The sequence below is a fragment of the Oryzias latipes genome, chromosome 15 (genome assembly GCF_002234675.1).
Source record: "Oryzias latipes chromosome 15, ASM223467v1".
NCBI lineage: Eukaryota > Metazoa > Chordata > Actinopteri > Beloniformes > Adrianichthyidae > Oryzias > Oryzias latipes.
The window spans coordinates 26428960-26450085 of record NC_019873.2 but is presented as its reverse complement, the minus strand read 5'-3'; the positions used below and the strand labels follow the sequence as shown (position 1 = coordinate 26450085).

General features: G+C 38.5%; 1 protein-coding gene across 9 annotated transcripts in view; it reads right to left on the bottom strand.

The window, feature by feature from the left end:
- Positions 1–21126, bottom strand: part of pde10a (phosphodiesterase 10A) — a 56038-nt gene that overhangs the window by 23488 nt on the left and 11424 nt on the right. For 6 of the 9 annotated variants that reach the window (XM_023963184.1, XM_023963187.1, XM_023963192.1 and 3 more), the window contains exon 2: positions 3546–3677. In XM_023963184.1, the coding sequence (XP_023818952.1) occupies positions 3546–3677 (132 nt within the window). Of the gene's footprint in view, positions 1–3545; positions 3678–13298; positions 13662–21126 lie in introns of those variants that run through there. The other 3 variants (XM_023963189.1, XM_023963190.1, XM_023963191.1) reach the window with 2 other exon arrangements.

The following is a 21126-nucleotide window of genomic DNA, read 5'->3' as shown; positions in this document are numbered from 1 at the left end:
AAATATATCATTTAAATGTATTAATTCACTCAAACACACCATCTTCCTTTAGGATGATGGGGGGGGGGGGGGGGGGGGTGAATACATAAAGCATTTCAGCCCCCAGCTCTCCTACTATCCGCCTGCTGAGGGAGCCAGGAGTTAGACAGCGATGGTCGTTTTAATGGATATGGACAGAGGGAGGAAGCCTCAGAAAGGCTGAGCAGTGGAGCCAAACTGTCTGCCAACGTGGTTGAACAGAAGATTTACAAAGCATTAAAACAGACCAACACGGGGGCTGGCCGTGATGTGCTTAAGGACTTAAAAATAAATAAAAACAGCAAATAAACTTAGCCTAAAAAAGGCAAAAATGTTTATCTGAATTTAACAAAGTAAAGGCATGCAAACAAAGAATAAGAAAATATTAACAAGAAAAACTGAAACAATTAGAAAACAGGAATATATATATATATTTTATTTGATTTTTTTTCTTTGTGATCCAGAAAAAAATATATAAATTTTTTCCTCAGAAGTTTTGGATGGACTATATTTATCTTTATATGTGTAGATGAATCTGAGATTGAATGTTTATTGGAGAGGAAACAGGAATATATATATATATATATATATATATATATATATATATATATATATATATATATATATATATATATATATATATATAATAGATAATAGGTAGTGGGTGTACAAGGTGTACTAATACAATTGATTCTATTTATAACACTTTTACTTCTTTTCACTCCCTATGCAATTTTTTCTGTTTGGTCACCAGAAGTTATATATCTAAAAGAAAACATGATTATCATCATCATCATCATCATCATCATGTGCGAGCTCAAGGAACTTGACATCCCTCTATTTGGAGTCTTTACTTTACTGAATTAATTTTTTTCCCCTACAGTGACAAGTATGGCCCAATCCCTCATATTTAGCGCGAGCTAAGTTTGTAATTCCTCGTTTAATTCTCATTTTTGTACCATTTATAATGTTGAACTTAAAGTTCTCAAACTTTTATCCCAATTAAAATATACTACGCTGTTGAAATAAATTCTTGTTGCATTCGGACCTTTCTTTCTGCGGGATATCAAAGCCATCAACATGAATGGAAACGTTTAATGCAGCAGCTTCTATAGATGAAACTGCTGCTTTTTTATCCCAGAGCTTCCTCATCAGCACCGCTTTACATCCAGTTCTGAGTAAGTGATACGGTTGGAAAAAAACTATAATTACTCTCAAAAGTCTGTTAAGCTCACTGAAGCCATTTTTACCCCAACAACATGATAATCAGATGTAAAAGAATATTACATGGATTCTCTTTTCCTGTTTCCTCCTCTTCCTCCACTAACACACTTCAGCTCAGTGGTAATGAAGAGCAATTATTGGACCTGCAAGTTTCACATCTTTGCAGTGTTGTACGGTGGCCCTGAAGGCCAAATCAAATCCACAATCCACGCAAAAAACATTTTAAAGATCCCAACGACCACTAAAAACGCAAAACGAATAAAAACCAAACAACTAAAACTAGCAAAATAAAAAGTCAAAACTACTTTTTTCCCAAAAATGTATCACTACGGGATTTTAAGGTATTTATCTAGGAGGAAAAGCTCACATAGTACATTTCATTGAGTGATCTTAACAAAATTTCACCCATGTGCCAACTGGTTAAGTCTACAACCACAACAAAAGTTTTGTTGACCTCTGACCTTGGTAAGAGGCCATCATGAATTTTCCCCACAACAATTCTCTTTTAGTACCTTCTACAAACTCAAAATCCTCCTAGCTATTTCAACAACAACTATTTGAACGGCGTCGGTGTGGCGGACCTGGCAAAAGTAGCGTTCCCTTTTTGCTCAAACAAATTTTTTACCGTACTATTGTAAAGATCTAAAACAGGGGGGGTCCAACTCATTTTCACTGAGGGCCACATCAGCATAGCGGCTGTCCTCAAAGGGCCAGATATAACTTATACATGTAACTAAATGTAATGAAAAATAAATTTAACTACTCTTTAATGTTAAATAATTCATTATTTATTTATTATAACTTTTTCAAGTGACAATTACAGTTGCGCAGAAAACATGTTTGCTTGTTACTCTAGCATAAATCCTTTTACATTTGATTCTGTCAGGTTACAGTGTATGAGTCCTAATGTAAAGTTGCCCAATCAGATATTTCTTGTCCGATTCCCCCTAGATATGAATAAAAACACACCAATTTTTATTTTTTATTGTAAGAAATTAAAAACTTTTATGTTCTTGCGGGCCACACAAAATGACATGGCGGGGCCTTGAGTTTGACACATGTGATCTAAAACATGAATCATTGGGTCAAGCTGAAAGAAATGATATGATGTGAACACATTAGGAATGTGGGTGGGGCCAACAAAAAACTCTGTTGCCAGGGAAATCCATAAATTATAATAAACTTCTCTCAAAAAATTACATTGACCTGTTTGACCAAAAAGTAAAATGGTTGCTATGGAGATAAAACCAACAGGGAATGTTTTCCTTTTTTGTTTGCTTTGTTTGTTTGATTTTTGAATGATTTGAATAAAGAAATGCAATTTTCTATATAAATGTCCTCCATCATCAGAAAAATGGCACAAGAACATCACCAAAAACGCCATTTTCATTGAGTTTACTTGTTTACCTTCATATTTGTTCCTACACAATTACTTTTACAGCTAAATTTTAAAAAGCAGCAGACTCATTTAAAGACATGGGCTCTAATGGCACTTTAGGAACTGATCATAGAAGCAAAAAAAAAAACAACCCAAAAAAAGCCTTTTCATTTAGCTGTAAGACGAGCTTTGAGAGGCAACGCTCCGCTGTTGCAGCCGCTTCATCTGCTCTGACGTGAACAACAAGGGTGAAATTAGCCATTTTCACTTGGCGCCAGCAAGAATTATTAGATGATTTTCGTCTCCTGGATATCTGTCGCTGCGAATAAAAAAAAAGTCCTGGGGTGGCAGCCCAAATAATAAAACACAAAAAAATCTGCTTCAAAATATGACAAATCGTCTCGCAGTGTCCTCCCTCCATGCACCCCCCCCCCCAGCCGCCAACACTAACACCACTATCCCCACTCCTCCCATGGGCCTCCTTCAGCCGGCTGCATGTCTCTGGAGGTCGCCTCTGACGTCAGCAGCTCGGCTGGGCAGAGTGCCAGCCCTGTGGGCCCTTGATGGATGTGGTTGGTCTCAGAAGCGTTGGACTGTGTGTGGAGCGCACGGCGCGAGCTCAACTCGCCTCACTGGAAAACATCTAATGACCTGTAAACACCAGACTGGCCCGTTCTCTTTTCCTGTCCATCACAAATGAGGGATAATTTAAAAAAAAAAACAACAAACACGTGAAGATGGGCCTCAAATAGAAACCCTCGTCGGGGATTCAAAAGTTAAAAAAAGAAAAGGTTTTTACAGAAATGGCAGAGCGGCCTTGACGAACTGAAATCTGCTGACCAATCCGAAGCTGAACTTGCATAAGTCTGTGCGCGTATGTGTGCGTGTGTGTGTGTGTGTGTGGGGGGGGGGGGGGGTGTTGTACCTGCAGGCCTGCTGCTGCTCTTCCTCTTTAGCCATCTGTCCAACGTCTCTGCACTCACGCTCTCCAACACGAACTCATCCAGCATCTGCGGGTGCAGTGAGAGGTAGGCCTTCACTTTTTCATCTGTCAAACCTGAAGAGCAAAATGCAAAACATCTGTTGGTTCTTGAATTACACCGTTTTTTGTGACTAAGCAAATCTCTGGAAGCTCCAGAACTGAAACACATTGTGCCTTTGGTTAAAAAGTGCCATCAAATTTAACGAAACCACAAACACAAAATGTGATTATTTTTTTTTAGGTTAAACAGCAACTGGATTTTTTGGCCCCTTTCCTTTTCTGTTTAAAAGGTTTTGTGTAAGTAAAGTTTAGAGGAGCTAGATCCCTCGTGTTTACTGAAAAAGTCGGATCCGTTGGGAATACGAGCCCTGAAACAAGCAGGGGGATGAAGGAGAACTCCGTTGTTCCTAATAGGCAGTAACTCGCTAAACGCCGCTGTTTACTGGCTTTCTTTTTAAGCCATTTACCGGACCGCCATTGAGAAGAAGCTATTTTTGAGACAGTCTGAGATCGCCATGATGCAAGTTAGATGGGATGGAGGTCCTTTGTGTCCGTGTTTAAGCCAGAGATGTGAGAAGCCAGCCTCAGTGTCAGCTTCTCCCAAGTCAATCAAACTAAATGGTAAATACTGTATCTTTCAGAGCACAAGTCACTGTTTTTTTTGCATAGTTTTCCCAGGGGTGCGACTTATATGTGAATTAAAAGCAAATAAATATTAGCTCATCCATTTGTAATTTTGCCACTAACAACCGATTTCCCTCTAGCGGTTGTTGGTGGGAAACTACCGCTAGAGGGCAGTATAGGTGTGTCTTTCAGTATTGGCTACTGACAGCAACGCAGAAGAAGTGCCGTCCAAAGCAAACAAGGAGGAGAATCTGATCGTTCTCCTACTGAACTTTGATTCTTTTTTTTTTTTTTTTGCATCGGGACATTATTATTCTTTGTTTTTATTTTTCCTTCCTCTGACTAATAGCAAGTCATTAAACTGGATTAAAAAAGATGTGGAAGTACCGCTGAAAGTGCCATTGAGATGCAGTTCCTGCAGTACATGATAGTAAACATCACCGTAAAAAACAACTGAAAGATCTCAGATGAGAAAACGTGTTTACCAATGCAGAGCTCTTCAAAATAAATTAAACCTCGTCTAATCATTTGTGTTTTCGGTGCATTTTGAATACTGTCAATGCTTCAGAGTAGCAACGAGGCTAAAAACTTGACCGTAGCTCCTCCCACATGCTGCGGGAGCGCTTAGTTTATGAACATATTTTTTGGACAAGCCTTGTATTTGACGTGCGTCTAAAGTGGCAGCGGACGCTAAATTGATGCTCGTGGATAAAGATCGATGCAGTAGATGCAAATTTGAGGCGTGAATCACATTTGGTGCAGCATTACGCCAGATTTGTTCATAAGCCTTGCGACTTATTCGCCGGAGCGACTTATACTTTGGAAAAATGTATTTAAAAGGATATTTAACATAATATCCTGTTATGAAACACATGGATCTCAGCAGAACAAGCAGGAATGTGAGCAACACAGTGCATAAATATCAGAACCGTGACTGTCGACAGGCAAGGAGGACATTCTGGAAATAACAATACTGCATAAAAACCTGACTTTAAAGATTGAATTTAAATTCAGACTAAGTACAGGATCTTTTAAAAGATCCTTGGGTGTTTAACCGAAGGCGAAGTGCAGAGGTAGGGTCAGGTTGGGAAGGGGGGTGGAGGACCCTGCAGTCTGACGCTGTCCAGACACGAGACACGGCTCTTCAAGTGAGCTATGCCTCACGAGACTCCTGGCCGGCTCTGACGCAAATCGGCAGAATACGGCTTCATAAATCAAAAAAAAAAAAAGAAGAGAAGAAGGAGAAGAGGAAAAGTGATGTGGGGAGTGGGCTGACAGAAGCTGCAGGGGACGGAGACGCACACGGAGGGAAGCGCTGCAGAAAGAGCCTTACGACTTTGTGCTATTTGAAACACAAAGAGCGCTCTGTGATTAGCAACACCACAAAGAGAAGGGAGAAGAAGAAAAAACAAGGACACAGTGTAAATTTATGACTACATGTTTTTATTCCAAAAAGACCCCAAAAATTATGAAGCAATCATATGTGCGCATGTGAACAAAAAAAGTGAAATGTCCTATTTCTTTTCTTTCTTTTTTAGTAGAGTTTTGTAACCGAACAGAGGTCCCCTTTTAAAAACGGATTTCAAAATAAAAGTCCACACCAGCAGAACAAACTGGAGACCAACAAAGAGAGGAACTTTAGAACAAGAACCACAAAATAGCATAAAAGTCAGCAGCATTTATATATGAAAGTATTAAAAAGGAAGAAAAAAAAATCATGGAAGGATATTCATTAATATATAAATACTGATACACATAAATACACTTGGCTGTGGTTTGTTTTCAGCTGTAAATACAAGACATCTGCGCTTTAAGGGATCAGTGGAGTTCCCACTCACTAGTATTTCACTTTAATTTAACAAATCCAAGAGGTTAAACTTTTTTCCCCCCAAATGTTTTTTTTCTAAGATTTAAACTTAACCCATAAGACCCCAGACACATTTTCCTTCAAAAATAAAATTATGTGGGACACATTAAGTAGAACATATTTAAGCTGTTTTATTTGTTCGCTTTTATTTTTTTTATATGTTGAAATTAAAGTAGTGATCAGTTTTATTTTTTTCCATTTTCATTCTTATATAATATTACTTATGGACCTTCCTGTCACGGTGCCTGTGTCAGCCACCTCCCCCTCCCAGCTCACCTGCTCCATGTTCTTCCATTGTCTATTGTGTGTTTTATATTTAATTATAAACAGAAAAAGACCAACACTTTTGTGCACTTTGCATAGAAAAGCAGGTGATTCCAAATTCTTAAGTCAAGTAGTTTTTTTAAGGATAGACACACAAAAATCTAATTTTAATAAAATTGTGTGATTTGTGCAATAAAGGCACATCTTTTTTTCCATTTTTTGAGGAAAGAGGGATTTCTAACTCTTTATAAATGTAAAAACCAACAACATTAACGTAAAAAAATTAACTTAAATAAGGTGAAGAAATGTTTTCATGCAAGACGTTAGATTTTACTTTCCAAGAAGACTTAGAATAGCTAAATTAAAGTAAAAAATTTGCTGTATGTAGAAAATAACCTTAAACATAGATAATAATATATTATGTGTAAAAAAAAAAAGATTTTAATTGTTTTAGTTTTAAAAAAGGACAAGGAAATAACTACAATCTGCAAATAACCTCTTAAATCTGATCAGAAATGTCCCAGAATAAGGATTTTTGACTTTTAATGGTTCATAAATAAAAAAAAGGCTGTGTAACAAAATAAAAATACCAATTATTAGTTTATTTAAAAATTTTCATATTGAACCTTTTTTTATATAACTTTCATGATTACAAAGAAAATAACCGTAAATAACTTTGATCTTAATGCTGTTTAAATGTTTTTTTCAACAGAACTGATGTTTCACTTTGATCCTTGAATATTTCTACCTCGATCACAAAGTTATACAGATGTAAAAAACTGTGAAAAATATTTGTAGACGCATTTAAAACTCCTTTTTACATTCAAAGTCTACAACTAAAACAGTTTGGTTAAACTTAAAAAACGAGGGTTATGGTTAAAAACACTTGATAAACTTAATGTAACTTATTTTCATGGTAATAACACAACATATTTTCATATTTTTAGACAAGAAACAAATTATTTTATATTTCTGTCATTAGTTGACTTTCTGTCAACCCTGTTTGCACATTTCAAACTTTTCCTTGGATTCTGTTAGCACTTTCAAGCCAAAGCTCAACCTGATGTGGCCAAAGAAAAAACGACAGGAGGATGGGGGTTTTGCAGCCTGCAGCCATGCGGAGCCCACATGCTGCCGTCCAGAAGGGTTAACCCTGCTGGAGCCGCCCAAAGGAGAGCCTTCGCCAGCAGAACGCAAACTTTTATTTTGTCAAGAATCAGGACGACTTCCTTTTCAACAAACTGAAGGTTATCATGAAATGTGAACAGGATGCAAAAGCAGGGGCAAGGAGATGCAGTGCATTTATGCGGGGCAAATCTCAATACATAACATGAGGCGAAACAACCCATAATGCAATGTGTTGCTAATGAAACGACAATACAGCTGCTCAGACAACTAAATAACTGCTGGATGGAATAAAAAGCCAAACAAGGGCCAGATCTGTGTATGTAAATATGGCTCTAGCCATTACAATGCAATAATTAGTCCAGTACCCAGCATGCACCTCTAACAAGCACTGATTGGCCTGACCACAGTAAACATTTCAGCAAATGTCCAGCTCAGACTTGCACAACTGCCCCTTCACCCGCTGAGGTTTATCCAGATCTGACTTGTCGTTTAATTATGAAAAGGTAGGGGAGCCAAAGGATCATTTTCTAAAGCGTTTTTTTGAAAAGACTGCAAAAAAAGTCACTGTACCTAAAGGAAAAAGGCGGAGAAACTTTTACTTTATCTGCGTTTCCTTGACTTTATAGCAATCTTTTCAAGAAAAATACCTCTACCTTAAGGAAATGCAGACAAACTTTTAAATTAACTGCTTTTCCTTGACCTTTTTTTGCAGTCTTTACAATAAAATGTGGAAAAACGTTAAATTTTTTGCACCACAATGAATTGTGACTATAAATCAAATTTTAAAGTTAAGAAGTTTACTTTAAATTTTGTTCAATTTAGAAAGTTTTTAAATGAAGTCAAAACTGTGTTTTAGTTAAAATATTGCGTTTAAAGTATTTTTTCATTAATTCTGACAGAAGAATGAAAAGTTTAAGTCATAAAAAGTCCCTAAAAGATGCCCTGAACTGTTTGGTAAGTTACTGAAAGTGTGAGGCTGTTTTCTTCTTTTTTCTATTCGGTGTTTAAAACATTTTAAAGGCAGGAAGTAATCAGGTTAAATTGCTGCTCCTACCAACAGCCAGGCTCACAGAGTTACAAAATAAAGTTCCGAAATTAGAAGGAGAACAGAAAAGGTCGTCAGACTTAGTCACACGGATGTTCTGGCAAACTTTGAGCAGAATTTGTGAATGCAGCACCAAATAAGAAGTTTGTAACGTCTTCCTTCTGCTCTGCAGAACAGACCGAGTCAGTGAGCAGCCGCAGTTCCACAAACAGTGGTGAGATTGAAGCCTTTCGGCTTCTGACCGAAGCTTAGCGCAGAAGTTTTCTGCAGCTGACTAAGACTTGGGTTTCCTGCATTCATGCAGCCAGCTATTGTTGCATAACACTTATCTTGACACCACACCCTGGGACGAGGAAGGGAAGGCCAAACAGTCTGTCTGGGTCTGTGCACCCTCAAACCCAGCTCCGCTCACGACACAACACCTTTTTCTGGACCCAACGCACGTTGGAAATCCTCTGCAGAGGCAGCACCAGCTGCTGGACTTCAAGTGGAATTTCAGGTCCTATAGAACAAGTTCAAATCCTGAAAGTCAAATTCCATTTGTTTGTTTTTTATTAACCGGGCTCATTGTGATTTTATAAGGAGAGTGTAAAACACTTCCAACAAAATGTGCTCCCAGTATCTCAACATTGGAATAAAGATCTGAGTCACTCGTGTATTTTGTCTTCAATCTATCCCAACAGGACTTTGAGTCCACCTTGATTTTACTTTGTGTTGTCCGATCATTTAAAATAACTTTTAGAGCAGGGATTTGCAAATAGGAGGATCTTACTTGACACAGGATGTATTTTATTTTGAAAGGAAGTAATATGTGCCGCTGCCTCTCAAAAGGAAAGTAAGTTAGAACTGTTATGTATAGGCAATTATAATAAGCTACATGTTATAAACGGGCAGCTTAATGGTCACAAAATCACAAATAAAGAGCTGTTTTCTAAACAGTAACTTTGACTTTTGATCACCAAGAAACTAGACCATTTCGATCTTTTAGCGTTAAGGGTTGCAGACTTGTGTTCTTGAGAAACAAAAGAAACATCTGCGCCTTTCAGACACACCAATCAGCAAAAACGCAGAGGAGTCGGGCAAAGGCAGGAAGAGAACCTGCAGCAGGACTCTTAAAACTCTGCAGAAAATTAGCGTTATAAAAAGAAAATAAATGTTGACATTTTTCTGTGTGCCTTGAGTTTGTCGTGTTCGAATAATTCCAGCTACACCAGTTACATAACGATACAACTTAAAAAAGGTTTTCATCCATTTTTAAGGACTTTTTAAAGAGAAAACCTTTTAAAGCTACTTTTTTTCCATGCAGTTCTATTAAGGTTTATTAACAGTGAAGTTACAGGAGCTTTTTTCTGATTCATCTGTTGTCCTAAATGCTCCAAATGTATATTTATGACACTTATCTACAAGAATTTGTAAAATCAGACGCATTGACTTTTTTTAATTTAGAAACTTTTTTCAGTGTATGTGTTCTAGGTCTAGAGTAGTACATTTGTTAAAAAAAAAAAAACATTTGAAATTTCACATCCCGGTGTGCAAGTTTGCTATAGATTTAAGACAATACAGTCAAAAAATGTTTAGGAAAAGAGGAAATTGATTATAAATTCAATCAGTTTGCACATTTTTGAACCAAATAGCATCCTAAATGCAGATCAGATGCCTAGTTTTATAGTTTTTAATATGTAAAATCATCCGGAATTTCAAAATAAAAGTATTTTCCAGCTTTTCATACAAGGCTGAAGGATCAAAAAAAAAATCTGATCCCCTTTTAACTTTTATTTATAAAATATCGAATAAAGGGTCATTTTGAGCACAGCTGGGCCAGCCTTCACTCGCCTCTCCTCCTCTTCATCGTGCTCGGACGCTCAGGGCCGGGCCTAAACGGAGGCTCCACAGCGTTCCTATCAGACAGCTGAGAGTCCCTATCTACGGCTCAGGCCTGACCCCGACAGCGTTCACTGAACAAGACGTTGGTCTTCTGCGACACACAGATAAAAAAAAAAAAAAAAAAAAAAAAGCACTCCAGAGACGAGGGGAAAAGACCCCTTCTACGGAAGCGCCATCCACCTGGCACAGAGTCAAGGGCGAGCTGCCAAGGTATTACTTTTCACTTTCCTGACATGAGACTGAAGCAGAACAGAGGGGAGGCTGGGGGTCTGCTGTTGGCCGCATGGGTTAGAGAGACTTCCTCGCCAGGAGGTGGGAAGAGCACGAGGTTCTTATCTACGAAAACGCTGGCGTCCAGTGTGCAGGTAGCGTACCACCCGTCAGGTGTAGGGGAGAGTGCAGGACGTTTCAGCTCATGTCACCGCAGAGGCTAAACCGGGGGTCAGCGACCTTTAAGGAGCCATTTGGTCCAGTTTTCACATTTTTACAATCATTGAATTGTAAAAGTGTTTCGTTTTTCTATTAAGAGTATCTTCTTTACTATTGATAGCAGCACTTGACAGTTGTCTTTCAAAATAAAGTACATCCTGTGTCAAATCAGATCCTCCTGCAGCAGATTTACTTGCAAGAAAGGAATAACATGACATATGCCATCATTTTGATGACAAATAGGTGCTATTGTGCGGTATAGATGAGAATATGTGCTTAATTTAAGTAGGTCATTTCATATTTTGTCACATCTCTAGCATTTTTAAGAGGCTCAATGGAGGGGTAAGAGAGCTGCATGGGGCTCAGGTTGGGCCAAATCAACACCAAAGGTCCCAAACTAAGAGAATGATATGTCAGTGTGGATCTGAACACTATTACAACCCCCCCCCCCCCCCCGCCCCCCCCCCAAACACACACAGCCGCATCAATTGTAGTCCTCAAACGTACACACCTCTCACTTCAATGCATCTTTTCCACATGCATACTTTAGAACATAAACAGCTGCAGACAGCAGACTGAGACACAGATAAGCCCCCCCCCCCCCCCCCTACAGGCCCCCAGTGAAGCTCTCTCTCTCTCTCTCTCTCTCTCTCTCTGTTGCTGCATTTGCATTCATGAGGGGTAAACTTCACCGAAAATAAACTGTTTGGGGCATTTCCGATAACAGCTGTCACTCCGGCGTTCATGACACGTAAAGATGGATTCGTCCTGGAAAAAGGAAAAAATGAGGCTCGTGTTCAACCGTTCCACATGTGGGCTGATGTGTAGAGAGGGGCCTGTGGGGACTCAGTAATGAGAACCACAGATCCCTGCTTCATCTCCAGAACCGTGTTCTTTTAGAAGCTCTGTCACCAGAACCAGTCGAAAAGAGGCGCCCCCCCCCAGGTCTTTCACCCCACACATTACCATTCCCTAAACTGCAAAACAATCCATGTTCCTAAAGTCCAAACAAAACAAAAACTCTAATATATTTAGTGGCTGCGCTGGGAGAAGACCTCGGAGTGTCAGGGAGGCCATGCGGTGCAGCAGGAAATCTCTAATGTGAGCACTTCCTGTCTGACAATGCAGCCTTCTTCCCTCAACTCGACAATAACCAATTGCGTTTGAAAATGCCTGACAGATCGCATTAGGGGCTGACCTCGCGTGACCTCCTAATGCACAAACACATGCATTTTGCTGAACCCGGAGCAACGACGTCTCCGGAGTGATTTACAGCTGAAATTCAAATGGAGTGTGAGGCGTTCCTGACAGGCTGAAGTGGGTTTTGCTCCTGCAGGATGGGACAGTCCAGCAGGTAAAATACACTATTTTTGTGATAAAATGATAATTTTATGCAACAACAAAAAAAAAAACCACATTCTCAGATTAACAAAAAAAATAGTCAAAAAATGATTTGCAAAAATGACTGCTTTTCAAAATAAAAGCAAACACAAAAATAAAGTGGAGCACCTGGCTCCAGCACCTGGAGCCGCACATATCCGAGGATGTTTTGTCAATTCTTAAAGGACGTAAGCTTTCTGAAATCTGACATTCTTGTCCTTCTTTTAGTAACACATGAGGGCAGTAAACCAACATAGTTGCACTTTTTTTTTTTTTAGCTGTGTTTACTTTGGCATCATTCTGTGTCCCGGGGTTCAAACTCTACGAACCCATTACTGCAGGGTTGCCCTTATGAAGCTCGCTGGAGGTGCCACAGAAAACAGCTGCAAGCAGACATGATTCATGTGCACAGACACGGTTACAATCACAGAACGCCAGCAAATGAATTACATGAGCTCTGAAGTTTAAACACCTGCATGAGAAAGCAACACTACATATAAATATTTCCAGACTAATGTGTTTTTTCTGTTTCTCTGCTGAAGGAAAATACAGTTGTGAGTGCTTTAAAAGATGAATTTAGTTCATTAAGAAGTGTAAAAATGTGAACTTTTATTTATTTTTAGTTAAATAAACATAAGAATTGATAAAGTTATAGCTTCTTTTCAGCTGTTTTAATAAATTACAAATAATATTTTCTTTATGTTGATTTTTTTGCATTTCTTTTGTTTATCTCCTGGCTGTGTTGCCATGATTTGCTGGATGCCTCTTCCACAGCAGACCAGCTTCACTCCAACACTCCAAAACCAAGGTTCTGCGTGACATTTAAGATCCTAAAAAGACATAAACCCCCCCTTTCTGAGCTCCAGTCCCGCGCTGGCCCCCACAGCAGGAGTCCCCACCCATCTCCATCAGCCGTCGGGCTGTCATTCATAAAGTTGGACAGGCAGATGAGGGAAATTACGCACTCTCTCTCCACGCCTGAAGGATCAAACATCCCAGCTGAGCCCGACTCCTGCACAAGTCTACCTTGAAGCATTTTTCACTTTTAGTTAAAAAAAAATGAATAAATACCTACTTGTGCCCAAGAAACAATCCGTTAACCTTCTGAAACAGCTTGTTGAAGACGGACCATCTTCCATGTCGGATATGAGCGCAAAAGAAGAGAAGAGCCTCGGAGAAAAAGTGCGCCTCTGCAGCCGCAACTTGGTCAAAAAATAATTAGAATTAAAAAATAATAATAATAAAAAGCAAAACTAGGACGGGCTAGTGTGGTGGTTTCTGCAGGCTGGTGGCAGGGAGAGCGCTGCGCCGCCGGGTCCCCCCCTCCTCCACCAGCGCTATGACCCAGCACCGCTGGCCGAGGTTAGCTTCAGTCGGTCCGCCTCCCCGGCGTGGTGGCTCCGCTCTGGAAGTGCAGCAGCAGACTGAGCGGAGAGCAGACGGAGGAGCAGAGCAGAATAGAGGCATCCACGCACGGTGACGCACGCTCACGCACGCATACACACACGGAGGGCGGGGAGCGCATCAACTCCAATGTAGCGCTACTGGTAACTTTTCAAAATAAAAACACACGTGTGGTACAACCCACTTACAAAATACGCTTAATCTAATATCAAATTAAAATTAAGAACAGTACTAAAGTTTAATTTATAAAAACGGCAACAAACCTACACATGTTTCGTATAGTCTCATAAAAAAGTATTTTTTCCTAAACAGCAAAACTTTCATCTGAAATGTTGCGGACTTTCATTTCCGGTATTTCTTTCTGCGACTGCGCTTGACGCGTCTGGCCAGCTCCCTTTTGACGTGTGAGAGCTGCTGTTCCTGTTTCTGAATTTGGCTGCTAAAAAGGGGGACCAGCTTCATGCCCAGCGCTGTCCACGTTTCCAGCGGTCACGGAGGGAAAACCACGACCTCCACGGTCACACAAATCACGCAGTTTTTGCAAAACTCAGCTCAGCTTTATAGGTGACATACTTTAAAACAATCAAAACTAACCTACAGGCTGTTTTTTTAAATAATATTAGGCACAAATGATAAACATCTTTGTGTAAAATTAGGAACCAACAATAAATATAAAACATCTAACATGACATAGTTGCATAAATATCATTTTATTAATCTAGGTTAACCACATGATTGTAAGTTTAATTTTTTTCATTTTCTTTGGTGTTTTAAAGGACATTTTTGACTTTCAAAACCAGCAACGACTTAATCTACTGAAGACACACAAGAACCCATATTTTATTCAGAAGAGCCAGCTAAAACAATCCTGACACAATGAGCAAATTATTCATAATATTCTATTGTTCATCTGGATTATTTACATTGAGCAGTAGATTCGGATAAGAATAAAAGCTCCAAACTGGAAGAAACTGGGCTTCCTTCCTGGTGTCCCTCTGCAGATGTGCGCCTGTACCGTCTGCGCTCGGAGCGGCTGAAAGGCTTCGACTGCAACATGATACAGCATAAAGCGACTGCCTCGCAGCTGCAGCATCACATACTGATCATATCGAGACAGAGAGGTGTGGGAGTTGTGGCGTTCTACGTCAGCAAGTGTGACTAACTATCAATTACTGACATTCCAATACTCGTGAGGAGCTGGCACTTCCAGGGGTCACGCACCGCATCGTGTTGCTCTATCAGACAGAGCAGAAAGGTCAGTAAATGTAGGGAAAACAGGGAAATATTTAATACGATCTTGCAAATCGATTTGATCAAGTTAAAAGGCCAAAGGGGAAAATAAAAGTTTCTTTTACATAGTTTTAATGGAAGAAATTGTATGATTTGTCCTATCAGCTCTTCAGTAGCACATTAGCATAAAAGACAGCTTAATTAAACAAAAAAGATGAAATAATTATTTAGCAGTAAGTCTTTAAGTTTGAATCTCTAGTCTAAAATGACATAAAGTATGAAAGGAACAGAAGAATAACTTGTTTTTGTCCATCGCAATACCAGATTTTACAAATCATCTTAAGACCAGAAGTAAAAATCTCATATTTCTAATGGTATTGTTGCATTTTCTGCAAAGGTGACTGAGTTTATGGAAGAACTTGTTTTGGGCAAAACTGTTTGGTTTCAATCTCTGAAAGTTTATCCTTTTCGAGGCGCCGCAGCTCGGACAAAGCTTCCCTCCACTCCGTTTTCCCCGAGCCTTTTGTCGCCTTTTTGCTGCCAAATCGTTCAACTGTTTAAAAAAGACAAGACGAGTGAAACAAACTGAGCACAGCCTCCTCCGTTTCTGCAGAAATCTGCTGCTTTATTGGGATCAGCACTGATCCAAATTGACTGACAGATCCCTTGAGGACACAAAGCAGGTAAACAACACTGCTTTGATGACTGACAAACATGCATTTTGCTCAGTAATCTCACAAAAGTGAACAAAATAATTGCATTGCCCCTGAATATTAGTTTGTCCCTGATAAGTAGCCTTCATAGATTGTTGTCTGTGACATTTCCTACATTTCACAGATTATTTTGCTCCTGAACGAAGGGAGAACTTAATTGTTATGCTGTCATTTGATGTCTTAATAAATTATTGCAAGTTTAACAAAAAATAGAAATTAAATAAAACAATCTTGCCAAACTGATTCTCAGCTTTAAAAAAACACACAGAAGAGAATGCTTTTAAAAGAAAATAGGTGCAAACAGGACATGATGCCGATTTTAACATCTGGTGGAAAAATTTTGCTTGTTCAAAAGCAATTTGAGAACAAGCAGAAAGAGCAGAAAAGTTCAAACCAAACACCAGAATATTTGAAATGCAGGACAAAAAAGAGACTATTCTAAAGTGAACACAGCAGATGCAAAGTCGACAAAAAATCCACACAAAAATAAAGACAACTGTCCTGAAAATGCCAACTGTTGATGGTGACACAGCTTCCATTATAATAAAGTAAACCTGTTTCAGTCTAACCCAATCATTTTAGCTAATAAATATATAGTCATGGTGTCATAATCCTAAATTATTTTACTGGCTGTATTAGTTTTATTTACTATTTTTTACTATGAAATCATTATAAGATGTAAGTGGCTCCATCCAGTTTTGATTTTTTCCGTAATGGAATATATATGTACATATTGTTTAAACATGATGTCTAAATATTATTTTTATCTCAATTTGGAGCTTTTCCACGATCTTCCAAACTGTGCATCTTTGTTATTTCCTCATGTTTTTCATGGTAAATGTTTCATTAAGGAAACCGTTTCTCTCAGTGTTAAATAATAGAAACGAACTGAAAAAGGTTTCTAGATTTCATCAAATGCATGATGAAGAGGAGGGCTTTGCCGCCGAAGCTTTCTCATGTTCACTTTATTGCAGACTATTTGCAAAGATTTTAAACTTTGTTTTTAGACATGAAGGATATTTGAGCAGGTTTTCAGTTGTTTTAACTTTTCCTTGCTTAAGACCTTTCCAAACTCTTCTCAAAATCAGCACTGTCCAAATAAGATTCTCGTTTTGTTCACGTTCGTTCTAAAATGAGTCATTTCCACTTATTACACTATTTTTTTGTGTTACTGTTCATAAAAACTCAAAAAAGTACAAACCATTTGTTCCCAACTAGCAAATGCTTACTTGAATGCTTGTGTGTAACTCCTTTGATATCTGATTACTTGATAATTAAAATGACTTGCTGCACGGACTGATAATTTACTATTTTTTGTGGTTTTCTTCCCAAGATTTGTAAACTTTTGCCCTATTTTTTGACTTTCGCACGGTGAAAAGAGCTACTGCAAAAACTGAATCTTAAGAAATTCCAAGAGAAAAGAAAAGTTCTCTTAATTTTTGTCTTGCAAGAAAACTAATCTTATCAAGAAAGCATAATTTTAGTTTAAGAAAACATGTTATAGTGAGTAGTATTTTTTTTCCATTAATTTTTGGTAAGATTATTTTTCTTTCCCCATTGGCCTTTTTGTTGCTGCTTATTTCAAGAAAATTTTCCAATTTTAGAAATTTCTGACGTATTTCTAGCCTTGTTTTTAACATTGAGAAAAAAAAACGCTAAAACAAAATTATTTTGGTCTCAATGAACTGGCCTCTTTTCTTCGTCAATTCCCAGATCCGTTTGTCGATGGATACAAACACAGCCCAGAAAGGCTGAACCTTTGGGTTGAAGTCTCACTTAAGGAGGGATGGGTCTGTCAAACATGTGAGGCTCCTGCGGCCGCTGGGTGAAAGAGCTGGAGATCAACAGCTGACCGACGGGTGAGCGGTCCGCAGCCAAGCTTGACTGTTCTCTCCTCTCGGCTGCTTTTTGCAAACACTTTCGGATATGTGCACCGAGCGTCGCCCGACACGAGGGCTGCAGTTGCAGCCTTCCCCTCCACGTGAGAAGACCTCATCCACTGAAGCACATCTCAGATTCAAGCCATTGTACCAGCTTTTTTTTTTTTTTTTGGTGCACACATGGATGCAAGTGAACCATTTACAGATCACATGCAACGGCACACAGGAGCACATCTACACGCATCAAATGCAGCAGACGCACACACACACTACAGAGACTTCCAGTCCCCTCCCCCAACTGAATAGTCTGTTCTGACAATCCACAGGACAGCCGGAGCATTGACGTCAGAAGCAGGCCCATGAAAATACAGGGTCCCTGGGGGGCTGAGGGAGCTATGCACATCTTCACAGCTTGGCTTGCAACTAGTTCAACAACCAAAGAGCATATAACTGCCTCTGTTTACTTAAATGGAAAATGCCATAGTAAAAAAGCAGGTCCTTATTTGCACAAAGCCCTGCCATGTTCGGATTTGCATGCGGCCGCAGTGCAGCTCATCTGATTCGTGACGTCAATGGACGTCACTGCACCGTGATCCATTAGGACAAATGTGAGATGGGTGCATAATTTAAGCTCATGGAAATAACATATCGCGGCACACCATTACCTGCCCCCCTGCAACCCTCATTATTGCCATTTTGACTAAGCGCTGTCAGACTGTACAGACCCACAGGAAAAGGCTTGTTTCCCCCTCAGACGCCCTCAAGAGAAAACATGACATCTTTGTTTTCGCTTAAAGTTATGAAACGCATTTTATTTTTATTTTTTCACAAGAGGCTTCATCAGAGAAAAAGAGTCATGTCATTGTTGTCTCTTAATAGGAATTCTACAAACCTTCTGAAACCATTAAAACGCTATAGCATGAGAACCACTTTTTATAAATGCAGTTAGATATGAATTTGTAGCCTATGTCTAATCAGCCATATGACTGTTGTGAATCTGACACTTGATACCTGGATTTACCCAGCCCCACCATGCGGTAAAGGTGCAATATCAGGGTGTGCTTAGATTTTGGGGTGACTTATCTCCCTGAGCCCCTAAATGCGCAGAAAACCTGCTATCACCAAACAAGTTCATCTATATCTGTTCTCCCCTTTGATCTGTTTTATAAGTTTGATGTTGAATGCTCTTCCTGACACTACCCTCTGCGTTTACCCGGCTTGGGACCAGCACAAGCAGGACACTGGCTTGGTCCCTGCTGAGGCTGCATTTATTTATTTATTTTTCCTGTTTATGTCTGTCCATTTGTCCATCCTTACGTTATTTTGGTCTTTTATTTTTATTTTATTTGTGCATTATGTTGTCTTTTGTGATTCATCGCATTTAGGGGGGCATTGCCCCCAACCTGACCATGTCTATATCCGGCCTTGTTGCTCTTCCTGTCTTTTATTTTATGTTCAAATTTCGTAGCTTCTTATTTTTTGTTAGTTTGCTTCTTTTTTATTTTTTTTTATGCTTCTTTTTGTTTTGTTTTTGTTTTTTGCAGACCATCGCGTTTGGGGAGGGGTATGCAACCCTTTCCCATGTCTATATCGGTCCAGCACAAGCAGGACACTGGCTTGGTCCCTGTTGAAACTGCATTTATCGGTCTGCATTTGTCTGTCCATTTGTCGGTCCGTCCATCCTTACATTTCCTTTGCCATCTTTTTTATTTTGGAATGTGTTTCTTTATGTGATATGTTGGGTTTGTTCATTTGTTTGTTTTTGTAATTCTTATTTCTTTAGTTAATTTTTTTTGTTTTGTTAGAAAAAATTGTCATAACTTTCGGTAAAAATGACCCTTTTTTGTCTTTTATTTACCTATTTTAGCAACATTTCAAACTAAAGTACCTCATTTTTGACAGGTTTCTTTTGGTCAAAAGTCACACTTTTACCCAAACAAACCTCCTGACAGTTGGAAATAAACAATTTCTTCACTTCCTGCTCTGTCAAATCTGAATTTATGAGCGTTAATACCCTGTGGGGGATTTTGAGCACACAGTACTATTTGAACACGGAAATGATAGTTTAAGTGAAAACTAATTTCAAATGAGTGACAACTTGATTTGAGCAAACAAATAAATTTTTTATGTACACAAGTTTAATTTCCCTGTTTGCTCTTCACTATTTAGCCGCTCAGTGATTCACCTTTCTGTGGTTGGTGCGCTTAAACATGTGATCTCAGTGCACATGCTCAGTTCTGTCTGTGTTTATTGTATTCAAAAAAAATCTTTAGCATAAATTTTAACAAAATCATCTCTTGGAACAACATTTTTTTGTATCTTATGAAATACAAATTTATAAAAGCTCAAAATATTGTTAATTAATGCAATTTTCATTGAATATTCCAAGTTAATTAACCCTGTGAATGCATTACCTACCAATACACTTTTCTATTAGGTGGGGTCAAATTTGATAAATATGATTTTCCTCCTTAAACACTGTAAAAACATAAATATTACCAAATATGTTTGTCTAATTTAAATGTCTTTTTACACCTAAAACAAAAAATGACAAGAAACCTTTCAGTATTATATGATAACTTGGCTTAAGACAATAAATGTTTAAAAATATTGTCATGCATCTAGAAAATATATTATTTTAAGTAATATCACTAATAAAAAAAATGTATTTACAATTTACAAATATTTTTAACAACTTTATCCTAAAATGTGTACATTTTTTGTCTTATTTTATTTGGTCTAGAAATAAAGATAGATGGGCTGTTATAGCACCTAAAATGGGATGTTTTTTGGTGGGATAAATACAAACGTATGTATTCATATTAAATGTACTGACTTGAAACATATACTTATTTAAACAATATGCTTATTTTAAGACATAATTTCCAACTATCGGAGCAGTATACCCAAATATGATTGTTTATCGCTAATTTTAAGAGTAAATTTTGTCTTAAAAGTACAGGACATCTCACCTTATTTTGCAGAAGTTTTACCAAAATAAAATATACAAGTAATTTTGACAATTCTTTTTACTTATAACAAGGAAAACATTTGGTATACACTTAACATATATCTAAAAGAAAACTGACCCAAACCATCATAATTTATGTTATTATTATATTATGTTAAACATTAACTAAAAGAGCTTTTGCTAACTCATTTGTAATGGCAGTGGCGGTTCTACACTGACTTACTCCCAAGCGTCTTGCAGCAGAGGGCGGTGGTCACGTGCGTGTCGGGTCTGCCGTGTCAGAGCAAGGAATTGTGGGAAATAATCCCCATTGCCTGCTTTTGTCGAAATTGGGTTGAGCACCGGTGATTGTTCTGCCTAATTCCTTTTCATGTGCCTGTTTTACGTTGTTTCACTCTGAGTTATTTCATCTTTTTTTTTTTTTTTTTTTGCACCATAAGTGTGAAGAGCAAATAGTATGAAGACATTCTTAAGAGTCTGATGTGTCCGAACAAAAGTGTTAAGTGTCGGCAGCTGAAGCAATTTCAAATTAAAGGCTTCAAGCTTCCTCTTTGAATATCATAGCACAATATGTGCAACGCACGCATCGGGCACGGCAAATGCCGCCCCCTATGAAGTGCCGCCCTGGGCGACCGCCCACATCGCCCATATCAAAAACCGCCACTGTGTAATGGGTAGGGATAGAAAATCTAATACAATCTAGAA